The sequence below is a fragment of the Bos grunniens genome, chromosome X (assembly GCF_055505025.1).
Source record: "Bos grunniens cultivar Pamir isolate PY7600 chromosome X, Bosgru_T2T1.0, whole genome shotgun sequence".
Classification (NCBI taxonomy): Eukaryota; Metazoa; Chordata; class Mammalia; order Artiodactyla; family Bovidae; genus Bos; species Bos grunniens.
In genome coordinates this window covers 137,769,987-137,793,499 of record NC_141194.1, presented here as the reverse complement: position 1 = coordinate 137,793,499, position 23,513 = coordinate 137,769,987, and the positions used below count along the sequence as shown (strand labels likewise).

At 41.2% G+C, this 23,513-nt stretch overlaps 1 protein-coding gene across 2 annotated transcripts in view; it reads right to left on the bottom strand.

Annotated features, from left to right (window-relative positions):
- Positions 1-23,513, bottom strand: part of TENM1 (teneurin transmembrane protein 1) — a 904,402-nt gene that overhangs the window by 127,181 nt on the left and 753,708 nt on the right. For both annotated transcript variants that reach the window (XM_086388154.1, XM_086388153.1), the window contains 3 exons: positions 22,029-22,290; positions 18,812-19,079; positions 97-240 (listed from right to left, as the gene is read on the bottom strand). In XM_086388154.1, the coding sequence (XP_086244280.1) occupies positions 97-240; positions 18,812-19,079; positions 22,029-22,290 (674 nt within the window). The remainder of the gene's footprint in view (positions 1-96; positions 241-18,811; positions 19,080-22,028; positions 22,291-23,513) is intronic.

Below are 23,513 nucleotides of genomic sequence, written 5' to 3'. Positions count from 1 at the left end.
CCTTATACTTTTCCAAATTTTATGCAGTAAATATTACATATATATGTATATAGCATTAGGAAAACAATATTAATGAATATTTTAAAATGTGCTTACCACTTTGAGGATTCAAAATATGATGCTTATTCAACGACCAGCCTCCTAGGTTAGAAGCATCCATCTCGAAACCTTGTAAGATAACTGTCCTTTTCTCCCAGAGAATAAAGTCTGGGCACATTTCATATTCATATCCCACAGACACTGCAAACAAAGAGTTAATAATGCTTTAGAATGTTTAAAAAGACTTGCTTCTTTTTTGGCAGTAGTTGATAATTCTCTGGATACCACATTTGCCATTGAATTCTGATTTGGGTTGAAATTTGACCACTAATAAAAGACAATGGCCAGCTATTCCAGTATTCTTGCCTGGGGAAATCCCATGGACAGAGGAGCCTGGCAGGCTACAGTCCACGGGGTTGTAAAGAGTCAAACAAACACCACTTAGTGACTAAACAACAACAACTACCTTTTACCTTTTGGAAGCACTGGGCATCCAAAAATGACCAGTCAGTGCATATTGGATACATACATGAATGAGTGACTCACTGAGGCTGTCATTAGGTATGTTTTGGACATCGAGCTTCTGTATGGGCTTTTGGGTAAAAGGCTGTGTTGTAAAATTGAAGAAATAAGCCCTCTGAAATCTTAAGCTGTGGTGATACCATTTCTTTCTTTACCTTTGTAGAAGAAGTGCAGGGAAAGTTTCTTCTGATCTCTCTGGAGTGCAAAATACACTTAGGAAGTGGGCATTGGAGTACGGGGTCACTTATACAACACCTCACTACACATGAGGCTAATAAAAATCAATTCACCCATTTTATTTTCTTCCATGCTAACTGGCCTTTAGTTTGCTGAGAAGTCTGAGTTTGCTTAGAGTGTTATAAGCCATTCGAGTGTAAATTCCACTTTGTGCAGTTAGATTTTGGTTTCTAACCAACGGGACATCACCCAACATTTGGCTTCAACCCTCCTGAAGCACAGATGTTGTACATTAAGCTGGGAACCCCAGTATGCCGCTAAAATGGGAAGTGCAGAATGGCCCAGTGTGGGTGTCTTTGCTCTACTGAAACATGCAGAACTCAAGTAGACCAAGACCCAACCATCTTCTCAGTTGGCAAACGTGCTTACCTGTTGGAACCCCAGAGTTCTGATTCTTGAGTTTAAAATGCTTTGTGTCCTCATGTTGTTCTAAGCCTGAGACTATCAGCTCATTACACTGCATACTTCGAAGCTCCTTTCCCCCTTTCTGGCAGCTTAAAATATCCCTAGCTGGTTGTCTGCCCTTCCTTTTGAGTACCTGACTCTACCTGACTCTTCAGATGCCCCTGGAGAACTCACTTATTCTTTGGTCATCTGGTTATGAAAACTGGTAATGAAAATTATGTGCTAAAACAATGCCAGCACAATAGGTTCGAGGTGGAAAAATTCAAGCAGACAAGTTTTGGATTTTGACATTAGGTGAAAAGAGGCAATTTTAGTCCAACTGATATACGTGTGCATGTGTGTGTGTGCACAAGGGCTTCCTAGGTGGCTCAGTGGTAAAGAATCTGCCTGACAATGCAGGAGACGTGGCTTCAATATATGGGCTGGGAAGATCCCCTGAAGAAGGAAATGGCAATCCATTCCAGTATTCTTGCCTGGAAAATCCCATGGACAGAGGAGTTGGTGGTCACAGAAGAGTTGGATCTGACTGAGCAACAGTAGGCAAGCATGTGTGTGTGCAAGCACAAACATAGATAAGCCAACTCCTTATGATTGTGAATACACACTCGCTAACTTTGGGGGTCATGTGTGGCCACTGTAAACCACAGACTGACTTCTCTTTGTCTCTGCTCCATCTAAGCTTTAACAGGGATCAGTACCATCTTCATGGGTGTGTGACCTGTGCAGTCACGCAGGGGCCTCTGCTTAGAAGGGCCCCACCCTTGGCTTAATGCTTTGCTGTCACTGTCTTGAAATCCTTAATCTATTTTAAACAAAGGGCTGGGTATTTTTCTTTAACACTGGGCCCTGCAAATTATGTAGCTAGTCCTGAGGGGGATGTCGTTCTACCCTGCCATCAGCTGGTGAGGACTCTTGGAATGCAAACTTATTTTAGTATTAGCCCTAACCAAGCTCTATTAGCAAGGCAGATCAATGGGAGCAGGAAAGACTAATGACAAAATGGAAATGATTTCTAAGAGGAAATTAGTTTGGGATCATCTGTGTCAATGGTGTTCTCTATGAAGATGGATAGAAACAGAATTTCAGCGATGCCAAGGATCTCACAGGTAATCTAGTTCAGGTTACACATGTGGTATAAATCATTGCTGTCTACAATCTCCTTAATATCTTATCATGGCCCCAGTGCTTTGCTAAAACAACTCTAGTGGAAAGAGTTGATTTTAGTCCTAAGAGTCAGAAAACACTTCAGTTCCTGGGTCTGCGATTAACGGGCTGTATGGTCGCAGGCATATGATTCTCCAACTCTGTTCTTCATTGGTAACAAAGGACAGGGGGAGAGGATGGACTAGAATTGGTGGTTCTTAGACCCTTTTGAATCAGGGAACCTTTTGTTATGAATGTGATCAAAGTTATGGATCTTTCTCCTAGAAAAATGCATATGCACACAAAATTTTGTATATAATTCTAGGGGGTTCACTGACCTCCTGAAATCTAAATAAAGATATCAGATCAAAGACTGCTGTACTAGACAATTCTTTTTCTTTTTTTGGGGGGCCACGCCACATGTCATGTGGTATCTTAATTCCTCGACCAGGGATTAAACCCGTACCCACTGCAGTGGGAGTGTGGAGTCTTAACTATTGAACCACCAAGGAAGTCCCTATACTAGACAGGTCTTAAAGTCCCCCTTTAGCATTTTACTATATGATTCTAAAGTGCATTCTTTCAAGATTGTATTTCATCAGTTCAAGTTGGGGAATCAAACCCCTATATCTCACGTTGGAAAAATCAGGCCATGTTGGTATGAAGAAAAATATGGTTTCTGCTTCTCTTGCCAACACTGAAAAGTCTTGATTAATAAATAATCATAATAATAATTACAAGCTCTGGGCCATCATCTCCTTCCCTACCGTTGTCAGGATCTGCCTTTTGTGTATTTTAAGCCTGGTATGTGCCCCTAAAATCTCTTCTCCGGAAGGTGATTGTGCAAGTTTTGCAAATAAGTAGCGTACCCTGGTGACCTCTCATGGTGGTTTGGAGCCTGATTTTCCCATCTCCGTAACAGTTAAAGATCCTCCCAACTCTGTGGCAGGAAATGCTTCTATTAAGTATCCTCAGCACAATGGTAATGAGACATCCTCTTCACCTCCTCCTATCTGAATTGCTCTCTAGCCCACAACAAAAAAGAGTACTGGCTGCACACCCCACAATTATATTACTTTTCTCCCTTGTCATAGCAAATAGCAACAAGGCAGCCACTTAATAAGTTCCTTCTAAATTTATTAGATTTACTTTCTCTCGAGAAAGCTCTATGAGCTAATAAAGTTATAATTTATACTGAAGATTTGTCCAAAATTCCAACTGACTTTAATGAGAATGGCTGTGTGTTGGGATATTTTTGTATGTGGCTCCTTGCGCAGAGTAACAAGGCAAGGTTTCTTTCTGACAGCAGCCCACTGGAACAGAATCCTGGAACTTGCAATCCGTGTATGAGAAGGCAGACGAATCACCCCATGGAGTTGAGCTGCTCGCTAAATGTGCAAGGAACTGGCAAATGCAGTAGCAACCAATCGTAGACTTCCTCTCGTGAAAGCAGACTGTAATGCACTGAACGCCTTTTCTTTTTCATATAGTGAAATATGGGGGAAAAAAGGGCTACTCAGGGCTAGCACCAAAAATGCTGAGCCCTGACACTACACTCTGCTGGTACTGTGACAGCTGAGTCTTAGTTAAATAAGCAGACTGGACCCACTACCATCTCCCCGGCGGCCTGGTGCCTATCACATCTGATCATCAACACAGCTGGGTGGAGGCCACGAATTCAGCCTCTGGCATTCCGGACTGGGGATCAGGAAGACTAGTGTTTAATAGGAAGGAAAGAATAATTATCCATCAACATTTCAGAGGACCTCTAGAGGATAGACTAGTCTGGCTGTGAGTGGAGATACGTGGGGATGGAGGGTGGACTATACTTCCCTGGGGCTGGTATAGTGGTCCCATGCTGGAGTAGACTTTTGGGAAGGCAGTTGAGAAAGAGCCATTCATACAGTTGAATACTTTCTCTGAACCAAGTGACCGCCTCTCTTGTGATACTCTTAATTCCATCTGGATTTCTGTCTTCCTGTATTCTCTCCCTCACCTCGACACAGAGATATAAATTTGGGGGATTTATATAAATGGGTTATAAAATGGGATTTTCCTCCACCAAGAGTCACTGACTGTCAAGACAGGACTTGCTACTTTTGTAGAGGACTCTGTCCTCTGGTCATAGGATTTGCAGCTCTGACTTCACTGTTAGTCATCTTGCAAGTATCACAGTGGCTTCTAAAGAAGGCTTTATTCTACTGGCTTATAGAGAAAGACTGCAGCTTGCTCCCTCAAAGCCATTTGACATTAGAAAAATAGTCACTGAATCCCATTCTATTTATCAGAGCAGCAGCATTAGTACAATGTGGGGACTACAAGAAGGCGGAGGGCCACAGTGCTCCTGACACCCAATTTAGTGACGGTGACCTTCACCTATAAGGGCTGGGATGGGAGACTGACATTAAATAGCCAAGGTAAAGATTCCATGCAATGAAGCTGATGTGCAAAATATGACAAGATTAAGCAGATGATTTTCAACAGCTTCGGGCTAAGGCTTCAGAATTCATAATGGTTGCATTTATGAGGGCAATATACAATTAGAAGTAGTCTGATGGTGTGAGAAATTTATGTTTCCTTCATGAACTCAAGGAATATATAAAAATAATGTCATCACACTTAAAAGGTAACTAACAATGAGATCAAAACCTTCTTATCTGAAAGAAATGATTAAATAGAACCAGAAATATATCCCATTCTTTTAAAACAGTAGATTCATGTAAAACCACAATGAAAGATAAGAGACCTAACAAGCCAAGTGAAGGCCATAGCCACAAGAGACAAAGACTGTACAGATAAAATGTTATCTACTGAGATCGGGTACCTGCTCCCAGCATGACTTCTACTTTTTCCTATTCTCTAGTGATTTCTCATAGGATAGGATGACCCCAGAGGCTCCCCGATTTGACACACTGCCCAGTGGCCTGAAATGCTTTGTTTATCTATTATTCCTGGCTTACTAAGAGTGTCAGAATCAGGTGATGAATTTTTACCAAGTGCCTTTTCAGCACTTATGGAGATATTCACATAGTTTTCTCTCTTAATCTATTGAGGTGATAAATTAGAGCAATATATTTCCTAACATTGAACTATCTTTGAGGTCCTAAAACATACTCTACAGTACTTGGTTATGATGTACTATCTTTTTAATGAGTCATTGAATTTGATTTGGTAATATTTTACTTAGGATCTATATCTTACCAGTTTAAACATGCTAGTGCTAAAAGTGACATAGTAGTTGAATGAAGAGAAAGAACAGGTAGAAAAGGTAAAAAGAATCCAGGTGAGGCAGCCACACAACACTTAGGCCAAGAGGTCATGTACAATGACACTTTATGATTTTTTTTTTTTTTTTCTGACTGCCTTTTCCAAGCCTAGCTGCAAAAAAGGGAATCTGGAACCTGGGTGACCTGTGTGCCACAGAGGCAACGTGATGTACTAGCTCACAGGCACATTTTCGAGTGCCTTTGGAGACCTGGGTACTGCCCTTCTTTCCCTTGGTGGGCCCACCATTCCATTAAATCGGTCAGGCTCAGGGCCCCACCTTAGCCTCTGTCCTTATGCATTTGTTTGTTCAGTCATTCAACAAATATGCAATATTTGATGAGTACCTCCTGTCGTCAGGGCTTCCCTAGTGGCTCAGAGGGTAAAGAATCTGCCGCAATGTGGGACACCCGGGCTCGAGCCCTGGGTCAGGAAGATCCACTGAAGAAGAGAATGGCAACCCACTCCAGTATTCTTGCATGGGGAAATCCCATGGACAGAGGAATCTGGTGCACTACAGTCCATGGGGTCGAAAAACAGTCGGATACAACTGAGCGACTAACACTTTAACTTTTGTGTTGTCAGGCCCTGGGGATGTGAGAACGAACAAGACAGAACAAGATAACACACCCCCCAGCAGAGCTCACATTGCTTACAATCCAGTGAGAGGAACAAATATGAAATAAGATCACACACACACGCACACACAAATTGTGATAGCTTGTATGGAAGTGCAGGGTACTATGAGCCAGTGCAACAAAAGTTTAAGTTTTGGAAAGGGAAGGCAAGGGGAAACCTCTTCATATAGAAGGGCTTTATCTCATGAAGTACAGGGAAGAACATTCTAGGCAGAGAGTGGCATATGGGCAAGATGGTGAGGCTTTGTATCTCTGCAAGACTGAAAGAAGGTCAGGGTAGCTGTGATCTGGCTAGTGCATCAAAACCAAATGAAGAGCAAACCTTTCCCTTCCCTACCACCTCACCACTTGCCCAGGACAAGAGAGAAAAAAAGATTCCTATCTTCTAGCAGTATTTAGGCATTTTTCTTTGGGAGGGGGTTTAGGAAATAAATTCGCCTTGAAAATGGACTGGTTATTCTAAAGGGGCTGGTTATTTAATGAGTCAGCAGACCTACACAGAGCAGCTCTATGTGCCAGGCAGGTGATTTGCTAAGCGCTGCAGATACAGTGATCATTCATCATGTCAAAGAGCCCATACCCTGAAGGGTTACCTACCTTTTGGAACTTTCATTCGTGGCCTCCTTAAAATAATATCATCTCACATTTGCATAACACTGAACAGTTAAACACATTTTTGTGTATATGACCTAATTTGAAGACTCACAAAAACTCACGAGGAAGATATATTTACTCCAATTTGATAGATGAGACAGTAGACCCAGAGAGGTGAAGTGATTAGTCTAAGGTCATCTGACTAAGTAGCAGATGGCAGAGCCACAGCTCAAACACAGTTACTCACTTAGCAAGTGCTTTTACCTCTACACTGGATCATGCTATGTGGTTAAGGGGAAGACCCATGATTCAGAAGTCCTTTAAACAGATAAGCTTTTATTTGCTCTGAATTTAAGATATAAGGATTGGAAGCTAGAGATAACCTTGAAGTAGAAGTATCATATATCCTGGTTGGCCAAAAACAGTGTCCAGTTATTCAATTGTTAACAGCATCCCTTTTCACTCTCAAGAGTATCTTGGATTGAATGATAAATTATATATATGGTCACCTAATCTTAAAGAGACATGGTTGTAATGACCTGAGATGGGCTGGAAGAGGGGGCTGGGAGGCCTGAATAGTCATGAATGCTGACTTAAAAAAAATAAATCATATGGTTTGGCAAATCATTTTCACTTCTCTATCTCTTGACTATATTACCTTACCAATGGCTTTCAAATTCTTATGCTTGAAAGTCATTTAATTGTGACCCAATATACACATGGAAAGATACATGCATATATGGACAGGTATAAGTGAAACAAAGTTTTCTGATAACAGTACTGAAACAGTCCTCTGAAACAGTACTCTCTTAATAGTTTTACATTGATATTTTCTACTCTATTCTATTCACTTATGTTCTATTCCATTCCATTTCATTTTATTCCACTAAAAAAAATACTGGCTGACTCACCAGACAGATTTTGTAATCTACTACTGAGTGTGACCAGCAGTTTGAAATGAACACACACCACGTGCTTACTGGAGCACAGGTTAATACTTACTAGGGTCATTTAAAGACCCTAGTAAGCTCTAGGTACTCTTTGGAGGGCATATCTCACATTTTATCAGGGATATTAAAATGTATACAACCTACAACTCATATCCAACATTAAACACATTTCATATTTAAATGTGAAAATTGACTTGGAGTTGACAAGCTGACATAATGCTCCATTTAGCAGACATTTATTTAAACAATTTGTTAATGTTGATTTTCTGGTTTTCTTTGCACATTTTGGTGCCAATAAATTTATTTTTCAGGTTGCAAAGATTTTTGTAGGTCCTTGAAAAACTCATATCCTTGGTGCTGCGACTGAAAAGCTGAATGGATAAAACAGCCCTGCTCTCAGTTAATGATTACAAATTTATAAGTGGAGAGAAATGATGAAAGATTATTATCTCTGCTAGCTTCTTGGACAGAAGGCCACTGGGGCGTTGAATTGGGTAAGGTGGATTGGTCCCTTTAGTGAAGATAGGCAGCAGTGAAAGGCATACAGAACTCAGGATGGTGAGATTCAAGTTTGAATCCCTGCTTGGGAAAGGTCTTTTGGCAAGTCACTTGCTCTTTCTGAACCTTGCTTTTCTGCTCTGTAAAATGAAGATCACATTCATCGTGCCATGCCTACCAGGCAGGAATGTTCTAAGGATTAAAATGAGAAAATGTATGTGAAAGTACTTTGCAAATTGTAAAGCACTACCCATTTACTATTAAAATATTCAGTGGATGCTATTTTTGTGGCTGCCCAGCCTGCTTAGGCTTTACTGAAGGGAAATTTATGAACACTAAAGCATCGTTCTCAGGGATGTTTTGTGTGCACAAAGCAACCGTAGCTTAGCACCTATTACCATTAATGTTCCCTTGTTTCTTCTAACACAATTTAGACAGACTCCTTTGTGTCATGAACCTTTAGGAAGTCTAGTTCTTCCTGAATCACCACTCTTTCTTGCCAAACTAATGTACTAAATAATTACGCAATTGTTGTTGCCAATAACCTTGAAGAAAAGTAGAATTGTTTATAGCAGTGCTACTAAAGGTGGATGGCTGATTTCCTGAACTTCCAGGACTCCTAACCACTGCAATTTAATTTAATTAAAATGAAGACCAGGCAGAATGCATTACTATATATTGATAATGTATGCGGACACAGGCGGACAGAGGGAATTATTTTGACAAAATTTATATAATGGATGCAGATCAGAGCTCCTGAACAAGCCAGTCTGTCACATTAAATAAGCTGTCTCTAGAATTTTAACAGCACTGTGAACTTAAAAATAATGATTCTTTTTAACACTGTTTTGCAAGGAGCAGAGTTGGGAAAGAAACAAAATAATATACAATGATTTTCAGACATCATGCCTTTTTAGAGCCAGAGAATAAAGTACTAAGGCCAAATTATTTCAAATGCTCACATGGAGTTTTTAGCAGGGGAGTCTTGTCTGTGTATCAGACAACAAAATCTTTAAGCTGGATGAACTAGTGATTGTGGTTTTTGTACTGCAACCCTGGGGGTGATTTTCCTCTTCTTCCACTTAATCAATATTGTTCTTGGATTAATCAATCTTATCAGCTGCCATTGATACTTCTCCAAGGAATTAGTTTGCACAGCCTCCGTTGGTAATTTATTCATTCTGGTACTATCCCTCTCATTGCAAAATCTGTTTCATTATAAAAACTGGTGGGATACCTTAGGATCTCAGGTTCTCCTTTTCTCCTTTTGCCTGTGTCTGAACAATTTATTCTTCTTTTGTGACACTTGAGCCCTTAGAGATTACATCAATTTCCCACAGCTGAACCATATGGGAAAGAGTCCTACATTTCACACTTAGTGGGCATTTCAACTTAGGTATTCACGTGATTTCAGACTCAGCTTGTTTACATCTGACTTCTTTCTCCAACACCCAGAAACGGGGGTTGGGGGGGACAGGTTCACGTTTAACAGGCATGGGAAGGAAGAAGAGCAGATCTTTCAAGCCATAGTTTTAATCAAAATTCCAGCTGAAACTGGGACTGTAGGAATAGTGGTCAAGGTTTGTTTCCTAGTGCTGTTGTAAGATATCTGGACAAACTGAAAGGCTTCAAACAGGACAGATTTATCATCTTACAGATAAGGAGGTCAGAAGTCTGAAAAGGGTCTCATTGAGCTAAATTCAAGGGCGCAGTGGGATGAATTCCTTCTGAAGTCTCTAGGGGAGATTTTATTTCCTTGCCTTTTCCAGCTTCTAGAGGCCACCTACATTCCTTGGTCCTTGGCTCCCTTCTTTCATCCTCCAAGCCAGCAAGACTGCATCTTGCTGTGCGTTCCTTCTATAGTTATATTTCCCTCTAACTCTGACCTCCCCTTCTGCCTCCTTCTTCCACTTTTAAGGACCTCTGTGATAATAATGGATCAACCTGGACAATCCAGGATAGTTATTCCATCTCAAGCTCAGCTGCTTGGCAACTCTAATGCCATCTATAACCTTAATGATCTTTTGCTGTGTAACATAATTTATTTACATCTTTGGGAGGTGATGGATATTATTCCACCTACCAAAAGGCTATACTAAGACTTCTGAAATTGAAGCAAATCTGAGAAGTGTCATATATAGCACCATTATTAATATCTGGTGCAAAATTTACTCTGTTTCTTCTCACATCAGTTAAGTGATGATAAGATATGGCCAGGAATACAGCTAAGTGTTTTCTTCTTTGCTTCAGATCAGATCAGTCCCTCAGTTGTGTCCGACTCTTTGCGACCCCACGAATTGCAGCACACCAGGCCTCTCTGTCCATCACCGACTCCCAGAGTTCACTCAGACTCACTTCCATCGAGTCAGTGATGCCATCCAGCCATCTCATCCTCTGTCGTCCCCTTCTCCTCCTGCCCCCAATCCCTCCCAGCATCAGAGTCTTTTCCAATGAGTCAATTCTTCGCATGAGGTGGCCAAAGTACTAGCGTTTCAGCTTTAGCATCATTCCTTCCAAAGATTCAATCATATCTATTAAGGTATGGACACGATGGTAACATACTTGATCCCTTTGCTCTATCCATTTATCACGTGAACTATTTATTGTCTGTTATATTCTTAAGGTGTTCACAATCCATTTTCAGAGAAGTTGATTCTCCAGCTTCATTCTACCGCTTGTCCTAATGCTTTACTACTGTCAGGAAAATTCCCTTAGTCTCTGTGGAGATGGAAATGGAGACGAGGTAGTAAATAAAATCCCTTTAACCATGATTAAGTTATCAGGAACATTTCCTACAAGGTAAAGAATCCATATTCCATCTTAGGTACCACACTTGAAATTATTTTGGCTGTTTCCCTTGGGATCCTTGCCAATTTTCTTTCTCTACTCAAAAAAAAATATGTCCCTTAAGTGCACATAAAACACCATGAGGAACATTTTCCCCTCTCCCTTGGATATTTCTGAGTGGGTCAGTTGTCTCCTGCTTTTATTACTGTTATTAGCTTTTAAAAGGAACCAACAATATATATTTCAGCATTTTAATTAAGGCCATTTTTGTAGTCAGAATGCTGGAGCAAGTTTTGACCAGAAACATAATTGTAGAAATAGGAAGTAAATCAACATCCATAGGCAAACAGTAGGGACGAATCCTTCAGCACTTATGCTGCTGCTAAGTCACTTCAGTCGTGTCCAACTCTGTGCGACCCCATAGACGGCAGCCCACCAGGCTCCGCCATCACTGGGATTCTCCAGGCAGGAACACTGGAGTGGGTTGCCATTTCCTTCTCCAATGCACGAAAGTGAAAAGTGAAAGTGAAGTCGCTCAGTCATGTCTGACTCTTTGCGACCCCATGGACTGCAGCCTACCAGGCTCCTCCGTCCATGGGATTTTCCAGGCAAGAATACTGGAGTGGGGTGCCGTTGCCTTCTCCAACTGGTGTGTATACTAGAACACTATTGCTTCTTTTTGTGATTTAGTTGTTTATTCAATGCTCAGTTGTGTCCAACTCGGTGACCCCATGAACTGTAGCCTGCCAGGCCCCTCTGTCCATGGGATTTCCCGGACAAGAATACTGGAGTGGGTAGTTATTCCCTTTTCCAAGGTATCTTCCTCACCCAGGGATTGAACCTGGGTCTTCTGGATTGCAGGCAGATTCTTTACAGTCTGACCCATCAGGGAAGCTGCATCCATGGATATATGAGAAACTAAGTCATTAAGAGTGCTTAACTATAACAAGGAGGATAATTTGAGAATCTTCAACACTGGGAGTATTTAAAAGGAAGGGGTACAACACATTTTTATACATAAAGTGAGGTTGATAAAACAGTGCAGTCACTGTGGAAAACAATTTGATGGCTCCTCAACAAGTCAAACAGAATTACCATATGACCTAACAATTCTACTCCTAGGTATATTCTCCAAAGAATTGAAAACAGGTATTCATACCAATATTTATATAAAAATGTTAATAGCAGCATTATTCACAATAGTCAAAAGGTGGAAACAACCCACATGTCAACCAGTTGATGACTGGACAAACAAATGTGGTATATCCATGCAATGGAATATTATTCAGTCATAAAAAGGAACGAAGGACTGACACCTGTTATGACGTGGATGAACTTGGGAAACACGTCAACTGAAAGAAGCCAGATGCAAAAGACCACATATTGTATGACTGTGTTTGAAATATCCAGAATAGGTAAACCCATAGAGACAGAAAGGAGACTGGTGGTTGCCAGGGTCTCGAGGGGAAGGAGAAGTGGAGAGTGACTGCTAATGTGTTTAGGGCTACTTTGTGATGTGCTGTTGAAAATGTTCTGGAATGAGATGTTGGTGATGGTTGTACAAACTTGTGATAATACTAAAACCCACTGAATTGCACGCTTTAAATGAGTAAACTTTATGGTATGTGAATTATACGTTGATAAAGCTGTTACTTTTTTTAAAAGTCAGGCTGAGCTGCATTTATGTGAACCCCAGCAAGGAATTTCTGCTAGGCACTGTCTTGTTCAGCTCTTCATCAGAGTACTGGATAAATTGCTGCGTTATAACTCAAGAAAAAAGTAAAACAAAACAAAAACCCTCAAATCTAACAACCCGGCAAGGGTTTTGATAAAAGTCATAAAGATTTGGAAAACAAAGCCCTGTGGAGAAAAGTTAGAGGAATTTAAGGTTATTCTACTGAAGCAAAGGGGCTTCTCAGGTGGCAGTAGTGGTAAAGAATCTGCCTGCCAATGCAGGAGACCCAGGTTCAGTCCCAGGGTCAGAAAGATCCCCTGGAGGAGGGCATGGCAGCCCACTCCAGTATCCTCGCCTTGAGAATTTCACGGACAAGGAGCCTGGTGGGCTACAGTCCATAGGGTCACAAAGAGTCAGACATGACTGAAGTGACTTAGCACACATTCAGGAGGTGAATAAAAGGCTTTAGGATCATATCCTGGAGAGGGGAATATGAAGCTTTGAGTATGCATCAGCCAGGGTCCCAGCCAGAGTTAGCTATCACACTCAGAAGTGTTCAGAGAGTTGAATGAAGGGACTATTTACAGAGGCGTGAGCAGGGTGAAGGGAATTAACAAGGATCGTGATTTACTCAGGGACTGGAAACTGTGGGAAGCTGTCTGGCCTTGCAGAGAGGGGTTAAGGGAGGGAGTGATCTGGAGAGAGTGTGGGGACTTGGAGGAGGGGCTCCTCAACAGGAGCTGCCATCTTCCAGTGCAGTCACTGCCAGCAGTGCAGTGAAGCAGGGAGAAGGATAAATACCCTGACCACCATCCTCCTTCCATTCTGCTGGCCCTTGATGGTGCCATCCACTGACCAAATCAAAAGAGAAGCCAGAGAGTAAAGGAATCCAGACAATGTGATCCATAGAAGGCAGTCTTTCAAAGCACAGAAAAGGGCAGAGAAGAGACTCTGTGTGTGTGTGTGTGTGTGTGTGTGTGAGGGAAGGCAAAATGAGAATAATTAACAGTGTGTACATATAAAGTTGTTTCAGTTGTCTGACTCTTTGTGACTCCATGGACTGTAGCCCACCAGGGTCCTCTGGCCATGGTCCCAGGCAAGAATATTGGAGTGGGTTGCCATGCCCACCTCCAGGGGATCTTCCTGACCCAGGGATCAAACTCATGTCTCTTACATCTCCTGCAATGGCAGGCAGGTTCTTTACTACAAGTGCCACTGGTACCTACCTATTAAACCCATAATCAGTTCAGTTCAGTCACTCAGTCGTGTCCAACTCTTTGCGACCCCATGAATCGCAGCATGCCAGGCCTCCCTGTCCATCACCATCTCCCGGAGTTCACCCAAACTCATGTCCATCGAGTCGGTGATGCCATCCAGCCATCTCATCCTCTGTCGTCCACTTTTACTCCTGCCCCCAATCCCTCCCAGCATCAGAGTCTTTTCCAATGAGTCAACTCTTCACATGAGGTGGCCAAAGTACTGGAGTTTCAGCTTTAGCATCATTCCTTTCAAAGAACACCCAGGGCTGATCTCCTTTAGAATGGACTGGTTGGATCTCCTTGCAGTCCAAGGGACTCTTAAAAGTCTTCTCCAACACCACAGTTCAAAAGCATCAATTCTTCGGTGCTCAGCTTTCTTCACAGTCTAACTATCACATCTATACATGACCACTGGAAAAATCATAGCCTTGACTAGACGGACCTTTGTTGGCAAAGTAATGTCTCTGCTTTTGAATATGCTATCTAGGTTGGTCATAACTTTTCTTCCAAGGAGTAAGCGTCTTTTAATTTCATGGCTGCAGTCACCATCTGCAATGATTTTGGAGCCCCAAAAAATAAACTCTGACACTGTTTCCACTGTTTCCCCATCTATTTGCCATGAAATGATGGAACCAGATGCCGTGATCTTCGTTTTCTGAATGTTGAGCTTTAAGCCATTTTTTTCACTCTCCACTTTCACTTTCATCAAGAGGCTTTTTAGTTCCTCTTCACTTTCTGCCATAAGGGTGGTGTCATCTGCATATCTGAGGTTATTGATATTTCTCCTGGAAATCTTGATTCCAACTTGTGTTTCTTCCAGTCCAGCATTTCTCATGATGTACTCTGCATATAAGTTAAATAAGCAGGGTGAAAATATACAGCCTTGACGTACTCCTTTTCCTATTTGGAACCAGTCTGGTGTTCCATGTCCAGTTCTAACTGTTGCTTCCTGACCTGCATATAGGTTTCTCAAGAGGCAGGTCAGGTGGTCTAGTATTCCCATCTCTTTCAGAATTTTCCACAGTTTATTGTGATCCACACAGTCAAAGGCTTTGGCATAGTCAATAAAGCAGAAATAGATGTTTTTCTGGAACTCTCTTGCTTTTTCCATGATCCAGCAAATGTTGGCAATTTGATCTCTGGTTCCTCTGCCTTTTCTAAAACCAGCTTGAACATCTGGAAGTTCATGGTTCACATATTGCTGAAGCCTGGCTTGGAGAATTTTGAGCATTACTTTACTAGCATGTGAGATGAGTGCAATTGTGCAGTAGTTTGAGCATTCTTTGGCATTGCCTTTCTTTGGGATTGGAATGAAAACGGGCCTTTTCCAGTCCTGTGGCCACTGCTGAGTTTTCCAAATTTGCTGGCATATTGAGTGCAGCACTTTCACAGCATCATCTTTCAGGATTTGAAATAGCTCAACTGGAATTCCATCACCTCCACTAGCTTTGTTCGTAGTGATGCTTTCTAAGGCCCACTTGACTTCACATTCCAGGATGTCTGGCTCTAGGTGAGTGATCACACCATCATGATTATCTGGGTCATGAAGATCTTTTTTTCTACAATTCTTCTGTGTATTCTTGCCACCTCTTCTTCATATCTTCTGCTTCTGTTAGGTCCATACCATTTCTGTCCTTTATCGAGCCCATCTTTGCATGAAATGTTCCCTTGGTATATCTAATTTTCTTGAAGAGATCTCTAGTCTTTCCCATTCTGTTGTTTTCCTCTAATTCTTTGCATTGATCACTGAGGAAGGCTTTCTTATCTCTTCTTGCTATTCTTTGGAACTCTGCATTCAGATGCTTATATCTTTCCTCTTCTCCTTTGCTTTTCACTTCTCTTCTTTTCACAGCCATTTGTAAGGCCTCCCGACAGCCATTTTGCTTTTTTGCATTTCCTTTCCATGGGGATGGTCTTGATCCCTGTCTCCTGTACAATGTCATGAACCTCCATCCATAGTTCTTCAGGCACTCTGTCTACCAGATCTATTCCCTTAAATCTATTTCTCACTTCCACTGTATAATCAAAGGGATTTGATTTAAGTCATACCTGAATGGTCTAGTGGTTTTCCCTACTTTCTTCAATTTAAGTCTGAATTTGGCAATAAGGAGCTCATGATCTGAGCCACAGTCAGCTCCCGGTCTTGTTTTTGCTGACTGTATAGAGCTTCTCCATCTTTGGCTGCAAAGAATATAATCAATCTGATTTTGGTGTTGACCATCTGGTGATGTCCATGTGTAGAGTCTTCTCTTGTGTTGTTAGAAGAGGGTGTTTGCTATGACCAGTGCGTTCTCTTGGCAGAACTCTATTAGCCTTTGCCCTGCTTCATTCTGTATTCCAAGGCCAAATTTGCCTGTTACTCCAGGTGTTTCTTGACTTTCTCCTTTTGCATTCCAGTCCCGTATAATGAAAAGGATATCTTTTTGGGGTGTTAGTCCTAAAAGGTCTTGTAGGTCTTCATAGAACTGTTCAACTTCAGCTTCTTTAGCATTGCTGGTTGGGGCATAGACTTGGATTACTGTGATATTGAATGGTTTGCCTTGGAAACGAACAGAGATCATTCTGTCATTTTTGAGATTGCATCCAAGTACTGCATTTCGGACTCTTTTGTTGACCATGATGGCTACTCCATTTCTTCTAAGGGATTCCTGCCCACAGTAGTAGATATAATGGTCATCTGATTTAAATTCACCCATTCCAGTCCATTTTAGTTCGCTGACCCCTAGAATGTCGACATTCACTCTTGCCATCTCCTGTTTGTCCATTTCCAGTTTGCCTTGATTCATGGACCTGACATTCCAGGTTCCTATGCAATATTGCTCTTTACAGCATCAGACCTTTATAACAACCCCCTTATCAGAGAAGCTTAGGCAACAGACACCTGCATAGGTGCTATGCTTTATACCTTGTGATGTCAATATGCTGACCATAGCAAAACTGACAAAACCATACCAACAACCAGCACTCACTCACCTCATTTAATCCTCACACCATAATAACTTGGGAGTAACATTCTGTTTATAATATCCATTTAATATATGGAGAAACTGCATTTGGAGATTAATTTACCCAGTGTTGCATAGCTAGTAAGTAGAGAAGGATGATTTGAATCCAGGGAGGGAGTCTGGCTCCAGAATTTTCTTCACCACCACATTCACTGGACTAGAGACTGAGCAGGACTCCACAGGCGGGCCAATGACCTCACTGGTAGTTAGCCTAATGGTAGAGACTGGCTGATGAAACCTGAAATTCTAAGAGGGATCTGAATGGAAAATACAGAGCAAGAAACCAGATCGTGGAGTTGGCAAGAGCCCAGAGAAAACGAGCGTAGTTAGTACCACAGGAGAAGTGATGAGCTTCGTCATCAGCATGGCTGGGTCACCATGGTGGGAAGGAGTGGACTCTTGCTGCAGGGAGACAAGAGCTGTTGCTCACTTGATAGAGCAGATGCTGACCTTCTAGGACTGCAGTGTATCCAGAGCAAGCCTGCAATTTGATGAAGTTTGCCTTTGAGGCTGCTGATGCCTTTTCTGGTTCTTTCTTTACGTTCCCCTATGTCTTTACAATACTTCTTCACTAACTGAGGAAATCTGAAGCATTCCATGGTCCCTGCATTCTAAAAAAGCCCAACAGAGATGACTTAATTATTTAAATATGTGAGGATCTCTTGGGCAAAGAAGACTCACCAGTCTTTTTCCCCCCTCTCTCTGGTTCCCTCTGGAAAGAAAGAGGAAATTGACACATGGTAGTCTAAGAAATATAGGTCACTTATATGGGACTCGTGCCATGACAGACACTTCCAAGGGAGAATATGAAAACATCTCCTCTGGACTTTATTTATTAATTTTTTTTCCTCTGGACTTTAAAAATAGTCTTCTCATCTGTCAAAGGGTGGTTACCATGAGCTACTGCCTGAAGGCACAAGAATCAATGGATCCCAAATGCGGTTCCCAAGACCTGCCAGGTCTCTTAGGAAGTTTTCACTGTCTTTTATAGACTAAGAGAAACAGACATTGGTGTCTGTCTGCCTATCTGTCTGTCTCTCTGAGTATCATTTCTTAAGACAGACTATTCCTTTTTTTTTATGTTAAGGAAGTTATCCCTTCTTTATGAAATTATTGTAGTGGTAGGCAATAGTAGATGGCAGGGTTTTTTTTCCCTTCTAAAAATACTCCTACTTGGCAAAATAAAAGGTTGGCAAATCTGAGTGTCATTTTTAAAAAATGCCGTGTGTCTGAAGGCATTAAATATCTGAAAACCACAGATCCAAAGGGCTGTTTAAAGTCTCTGCAACCTGTAAGATGCTAGGTTTTAAAGTCAAAAGGACTAGGAAGGCAGGATGATTTTTTATTTAACCAACCACAGTAACAAGTTAATGGAGTCTAACCATCCTAGACATAAAAGACAGTAAACGGATAATCCTCTAAGTTAAAATTTTGTATTTTCTAAGTGGAAGTGGTAGTCTAAATGTCAAATACAGAAACATGACCCAAAGAACGCCCCCTCAAAGGTCATAGTTAGAAGGCAATATTCAGCTTTGGAGACAGTTACAAGTCAGATATTGTGTGATTCCATTGGTATGCAGCCATCATGAAAGGAGAACTAAAATCATTTTGAAGCAAAAATGTGTCAAAAGGAAACTCTCAACAAGCCCAAAGGGAGTGTTTAAATGAAAAAGTGCCTTAGATCCTTCAAACAGAAGAAAACCCATAATTATTCTAAATACAAATTAACAGGCAGATAGTACTTTCTGTTTTGTGAACACAACACTGCTATTTACACAGAATGATTTCAACATACCCAAAGCCTCTGCCAGGCCCCAAACCTTCTGTCCATAGATGTCGGTCTTGTTCCAAGCAAATGTGTAGACAAGATTAACTGCAGCAGGAAACCACTTCTGTGTGAGTCGCCCTTCCACAGCTACTGTGAGGTGTACTTTTATCATCCCCACAGGAATGGTTGAATGTGTTAGAAGGATCCGTAACAGGGTTTTGTATCCGGGGGTGCGGCTGCTTAGGTAACTCAGCCTCACAAAACTGGAAGGAATGAGGATCTCCTCCTGTACAACCTGAAAGAAAGAAAGTCAAATTGGCCCTTATCAGTGGTCACAGGGAGACAAGGACACTGCATGCTTTTGTCCTAGAAGCATGCCAAAGGATTAAATGGATTATGGATATCAAGGCATTTATTCTAGAATCTTTGTGAGGTTACATGAACATAGGTTTTACATTTTGCACCAAATCTGCATGAGGACAAGACATCCAGCCTATCCTGAGGACAGTTCTCCTTTTTTTTTTCCCCCTGCCAGGAAAGACTAGTAAAATAACCATTTGGTTTTCCAACAGTGTTTCAAAAATGTCTTGGTAGGAGTTGGGAGATCACCCTGTGAATGTCAAGGATTTCAGTGGCATGGGTTCCATCTATTCAGACACAAAAGCTTATTTGGTATGTGAAGTCATCTATCACAAACCATTATTGGAGCCCGCATTCAGGTTAGGCTCTCTACGAGGAAGGACTCTGGAAGCAGGCCCAGCAAATGATATTTTATGACAGAGATTATGCTGTCCCTAGAACTGATCTTTCCTGATGCCATCAAACTTGTCTTCTCTGGAGCTTTGCAATGACCCCAAGGGCCAACTTTGTAATCTAATTTTGTTTACACATTTCTCTGTGTCTTGGCTGTACCAAGAACTGGGAACAAGCTTTTCCAAACTGACACCTGTGACAGAGAAGCAAATAACTCCCATTAACTCCTCTGCAAATCTTTTACAAACATAGGTCCCAGAGTGAAAATAATACTTGATTTCTTTCATTAATTACTATTATTTATTTTTTATTAGCACAGATGGCGTTAATCAACCAAAAGTGGTCACTGAAACTGCATCTTGTATTCTGTGACTTTCAACTTTCCAAATACAGCTGAACAAAGGGCCCGTCCTATTTAACGTGTTGAAGAGGACATGGGCTTCCAGGTAGCACCAGTGGTAGAGAACCCAGCTGCCGGTGTGGGAGATGCAGGAGATGCGGGTTCGATCCCTGGGTTGGGACGATCCCCTGGAGAAAGAAATGGCAACCTGCTCCAGTATTCTTGCCTGGAGAATCCGATGGACAGTGGAGCCTGGCAGGCTACAGTCCATGGAGTTGCAGAGTTGGACACAATGGAAGCGACTTAGCATGGATGGATGGATAGTATGGCTATTTTTGTGTCCTTATTCATTTTTAGCTCAGGACCTTGTACCTGCTTCCTTTCCCAGGTTGGTGCAGAATAGAACTGATTGTTAAACATAGTCTATCTCATATTGTTGGGGATTTCTGATCATTCCTTTCTTTCTAAGGGCACAAATCCTTTTTGTCTACTCTTTGTCCAGTTTTTCTTCCTCTACATTAGGTATTTGATATCAAAGCTGTCCACTGGCTCTGTCTTCTTAGATGGTGGCAGAAGCAGAACAGGATAGCATGACACTCACCACCTTGGTATTTCATTTCCATAAGGAATCATGCAATCCTAGAGCAGCTGGAAAACTTTTCTTTTGAGGAAGACCCATGCTTCCTAATGACATCGTGAAAGGATTGGTGTAGAAGTCCAAAGTACTCATTAAATACTATATAGTTTTTTTCTTCCTTTCCACAGGAAAACAATGGAAAAGACAAGAGTGCCGACTCTTCAGACTCTTCTGTGTATATTATTTTTTGTCAGCCTTTCCTGAAGGCTTTGCTAACAGCTGTTGGGGATGTTGTAAGGGAAGAAAAACCAATTCAATCTTTGACTGTCCATTTACCTCTTCTTGAGTATACTTGAATTCTGGGTCTGATTTATGAGTTCATTTTGGTGGACATTAAACTATCATTATAATATTAACATTAAACTATCATTAAAATATTTCTGTAATACAGTAAGAAAATTGTACTGTGTTTGTTTGAATGACTTAGAATTGAAATGAAAATACTGAATGCTCAATAAAGAAAAACCCTTAGGAGTCCTAAAATATGAGGCTTCAAAAATATGTCCTCTCTGACTATAAAGCTTGAACACATAAAAAGCCAAGTTTCAGACAAAATGTATAGACTTGACAACTACCTTTACTAAAACATAGCTAAACAAGAGGAGATGTCACGACTTCTAAGAACAATGACAACAGACATAAACTAGACAGTGGAAGGAAACTCGATTTCTGAAGGAGTTAAATTTCAGAACCATAAATGGTCCCACCTCATTGATTATACTGTTATCACTACGGAGCCAGTGAGCTTTGTTCTTTTGAGCACAGTGTTCATCAGGTCAAGGTTTGGGTTCTAATCCTCATGATAGCTAGTTCATCTTGCTTTTGTTCCACGGCCAGAGATGGAGCATTATAGCCCTGGCCAATCACCTTGCAAATGTGTGCCAGAGAGATTACATTTGAAAGCTTCTCTTGAAAAATGAAGGGCAGCACATTACAGGGCTGGCAGGAGTACCAGGAAAAGGAAGCTAGTCATTATGGACTGTTGACCACCCCATGGATACAGCAAGTCCCCTACATACAAATGAGTTCTATTCCGAGAGTGTATTCATAAGTCCAATTTGTTCCTAAGTCCAGCAAAGTTAGTGGAGGTACCCAATAACACAATCAACTATATAGTACTGTAATGTAATAGGTTTATATTTTTCACACAAATAATATATAAAAATACAAAAAATAAAACTTTTTATGGGAGGTTCAAGAGGGAGGGGACATATGTATACCTATGGCTGATTCATGTTGATGTATGACAGAAACCAACACAACATTGTAAAGCAATGATCCTCCAATTAAAAATAAATTAAAAAATGCAATTTAAAAGTTAAAAAAGTTTTAAATCTTACAGTACATGACACAAAAGCACAAGAACTTGTAAAGGATGTGACAATATATGCCAGATATGTGAACTAACTTATGTGAACACATGTTCGTCTCTTTGAAAGGTTGCAAGTTGAAGATTCGTATGTTGGAGACTTACTGTACTATGACTTTTGTAATTTCAAGGTCCATGTACCCACCTGCAGCTCAGGAACAATAGTTCCCCTCTCTGGACAGGATCCTCCAAATGATGTGAGTGGTGAAGGAAGCACAATAGGGTTTGGGCTGATAAAGTTGGAGATATCGCAGGATGGTGGGTCTGACATAACTCTCTGCATGGTCACTTTCTCCACTACAATGAACTGGTTCCAAGGCAACCAGAGTGTCCTCTTCTCAGGTAGAAAAGGTGACCGGTCAAAGATTAAGACAACAGAGATACCACCGATGGCTACAAGGTCAAAGCTGAGAAGGAAAAGCAGAAAGTTTCAATTAAAATAAAATAACAGTTTAAAAAAATAGGCAGTTTGAGTGCCCTTTCTTTCTTTGGGGATGCAAGTATATCCATTTGTCTTCTCTATTTTATTCCTTCTATTCCATCTAACCACATATTCATTCCATGGAGACTTCTTTTCACTATCCAGTAGATTTCCAAGAAAAAATTCCATATCACCCGTTGCTATTCACCCAGGATTTTTAAACCAATTTTAATGCTGTCTTAAACAAAATCACTGCATGTATTTCTTCAGTCAAATCAAACATCCTTGTTCCTCCCTGTGCTAGAGAGAATGGAAAGATGACCACTGAACATTCATCAACATTTTAATATGCTGCATTATTCTTTTTCAAAATCCCTGTAATGTAACTCAATAAAAGTAAGGAGCCAAAGGTTAAATGCCTTGTTCATGGTCACAAACAGTGTCAGAAACCTGATGGTGTCTTTGAGATGGCATTTGAAGAAAGACACCAGCTGAGGAAATTTGTTCAGTGAAATTGGCTTGAACAAGACCATCTGGCTGAACCCTCCACATCTGGCTACCCCCTGGCTTGATTCTATTTGAACTCTAGATATAGGATTTTCTGGTTTTCTCTAGAATGCCTCTTCATTTCTTGTTGTAAGGAAGTCTGTAATGGACGCTGTCCATCTCCACTGACAACTCCTTCCATATTACTTGACAAAACAAGACTACCTCTTCTGTAAGTCCACCTCTTAATGTGGTCTCTGAAATGACTCTTGAGTTGGAGCACAAAAGACTCAGAGTTCAGTTCATTATGTACTAGATGGCTCTACCTTCCTGCTCTTTTATGTATAATGATGTCTTTGAGATAATGCATTTTTCATTATATCATTATATCTTTAAAAGGTGCGCTCATCTTCTCCTGTGAGAGCACCTAAATTGCAAGTAGCTGCTGAAGAAACCTTTGACAGGAGGATGTTGGAACCCACCAAAAAGAGATACGCCATGTCCAAGGACAAAGGAGGAGCTGCAACGAGACAGTAGGAGGGTGCGATCACACTAAAATCAAATCCCATACCTGCCAGGTGGGCGACGCATAAACTGGAGAACAATAATACCAAAGAAGTTCTCCCACTGTTGTGAAGGTTCTGGGCCTCACATCAGACTTCCCAACCTGTGGATTTGGCAAAGGGAGTGGGAATCCCCTGGGAATCTGACTTTGAAGGACAG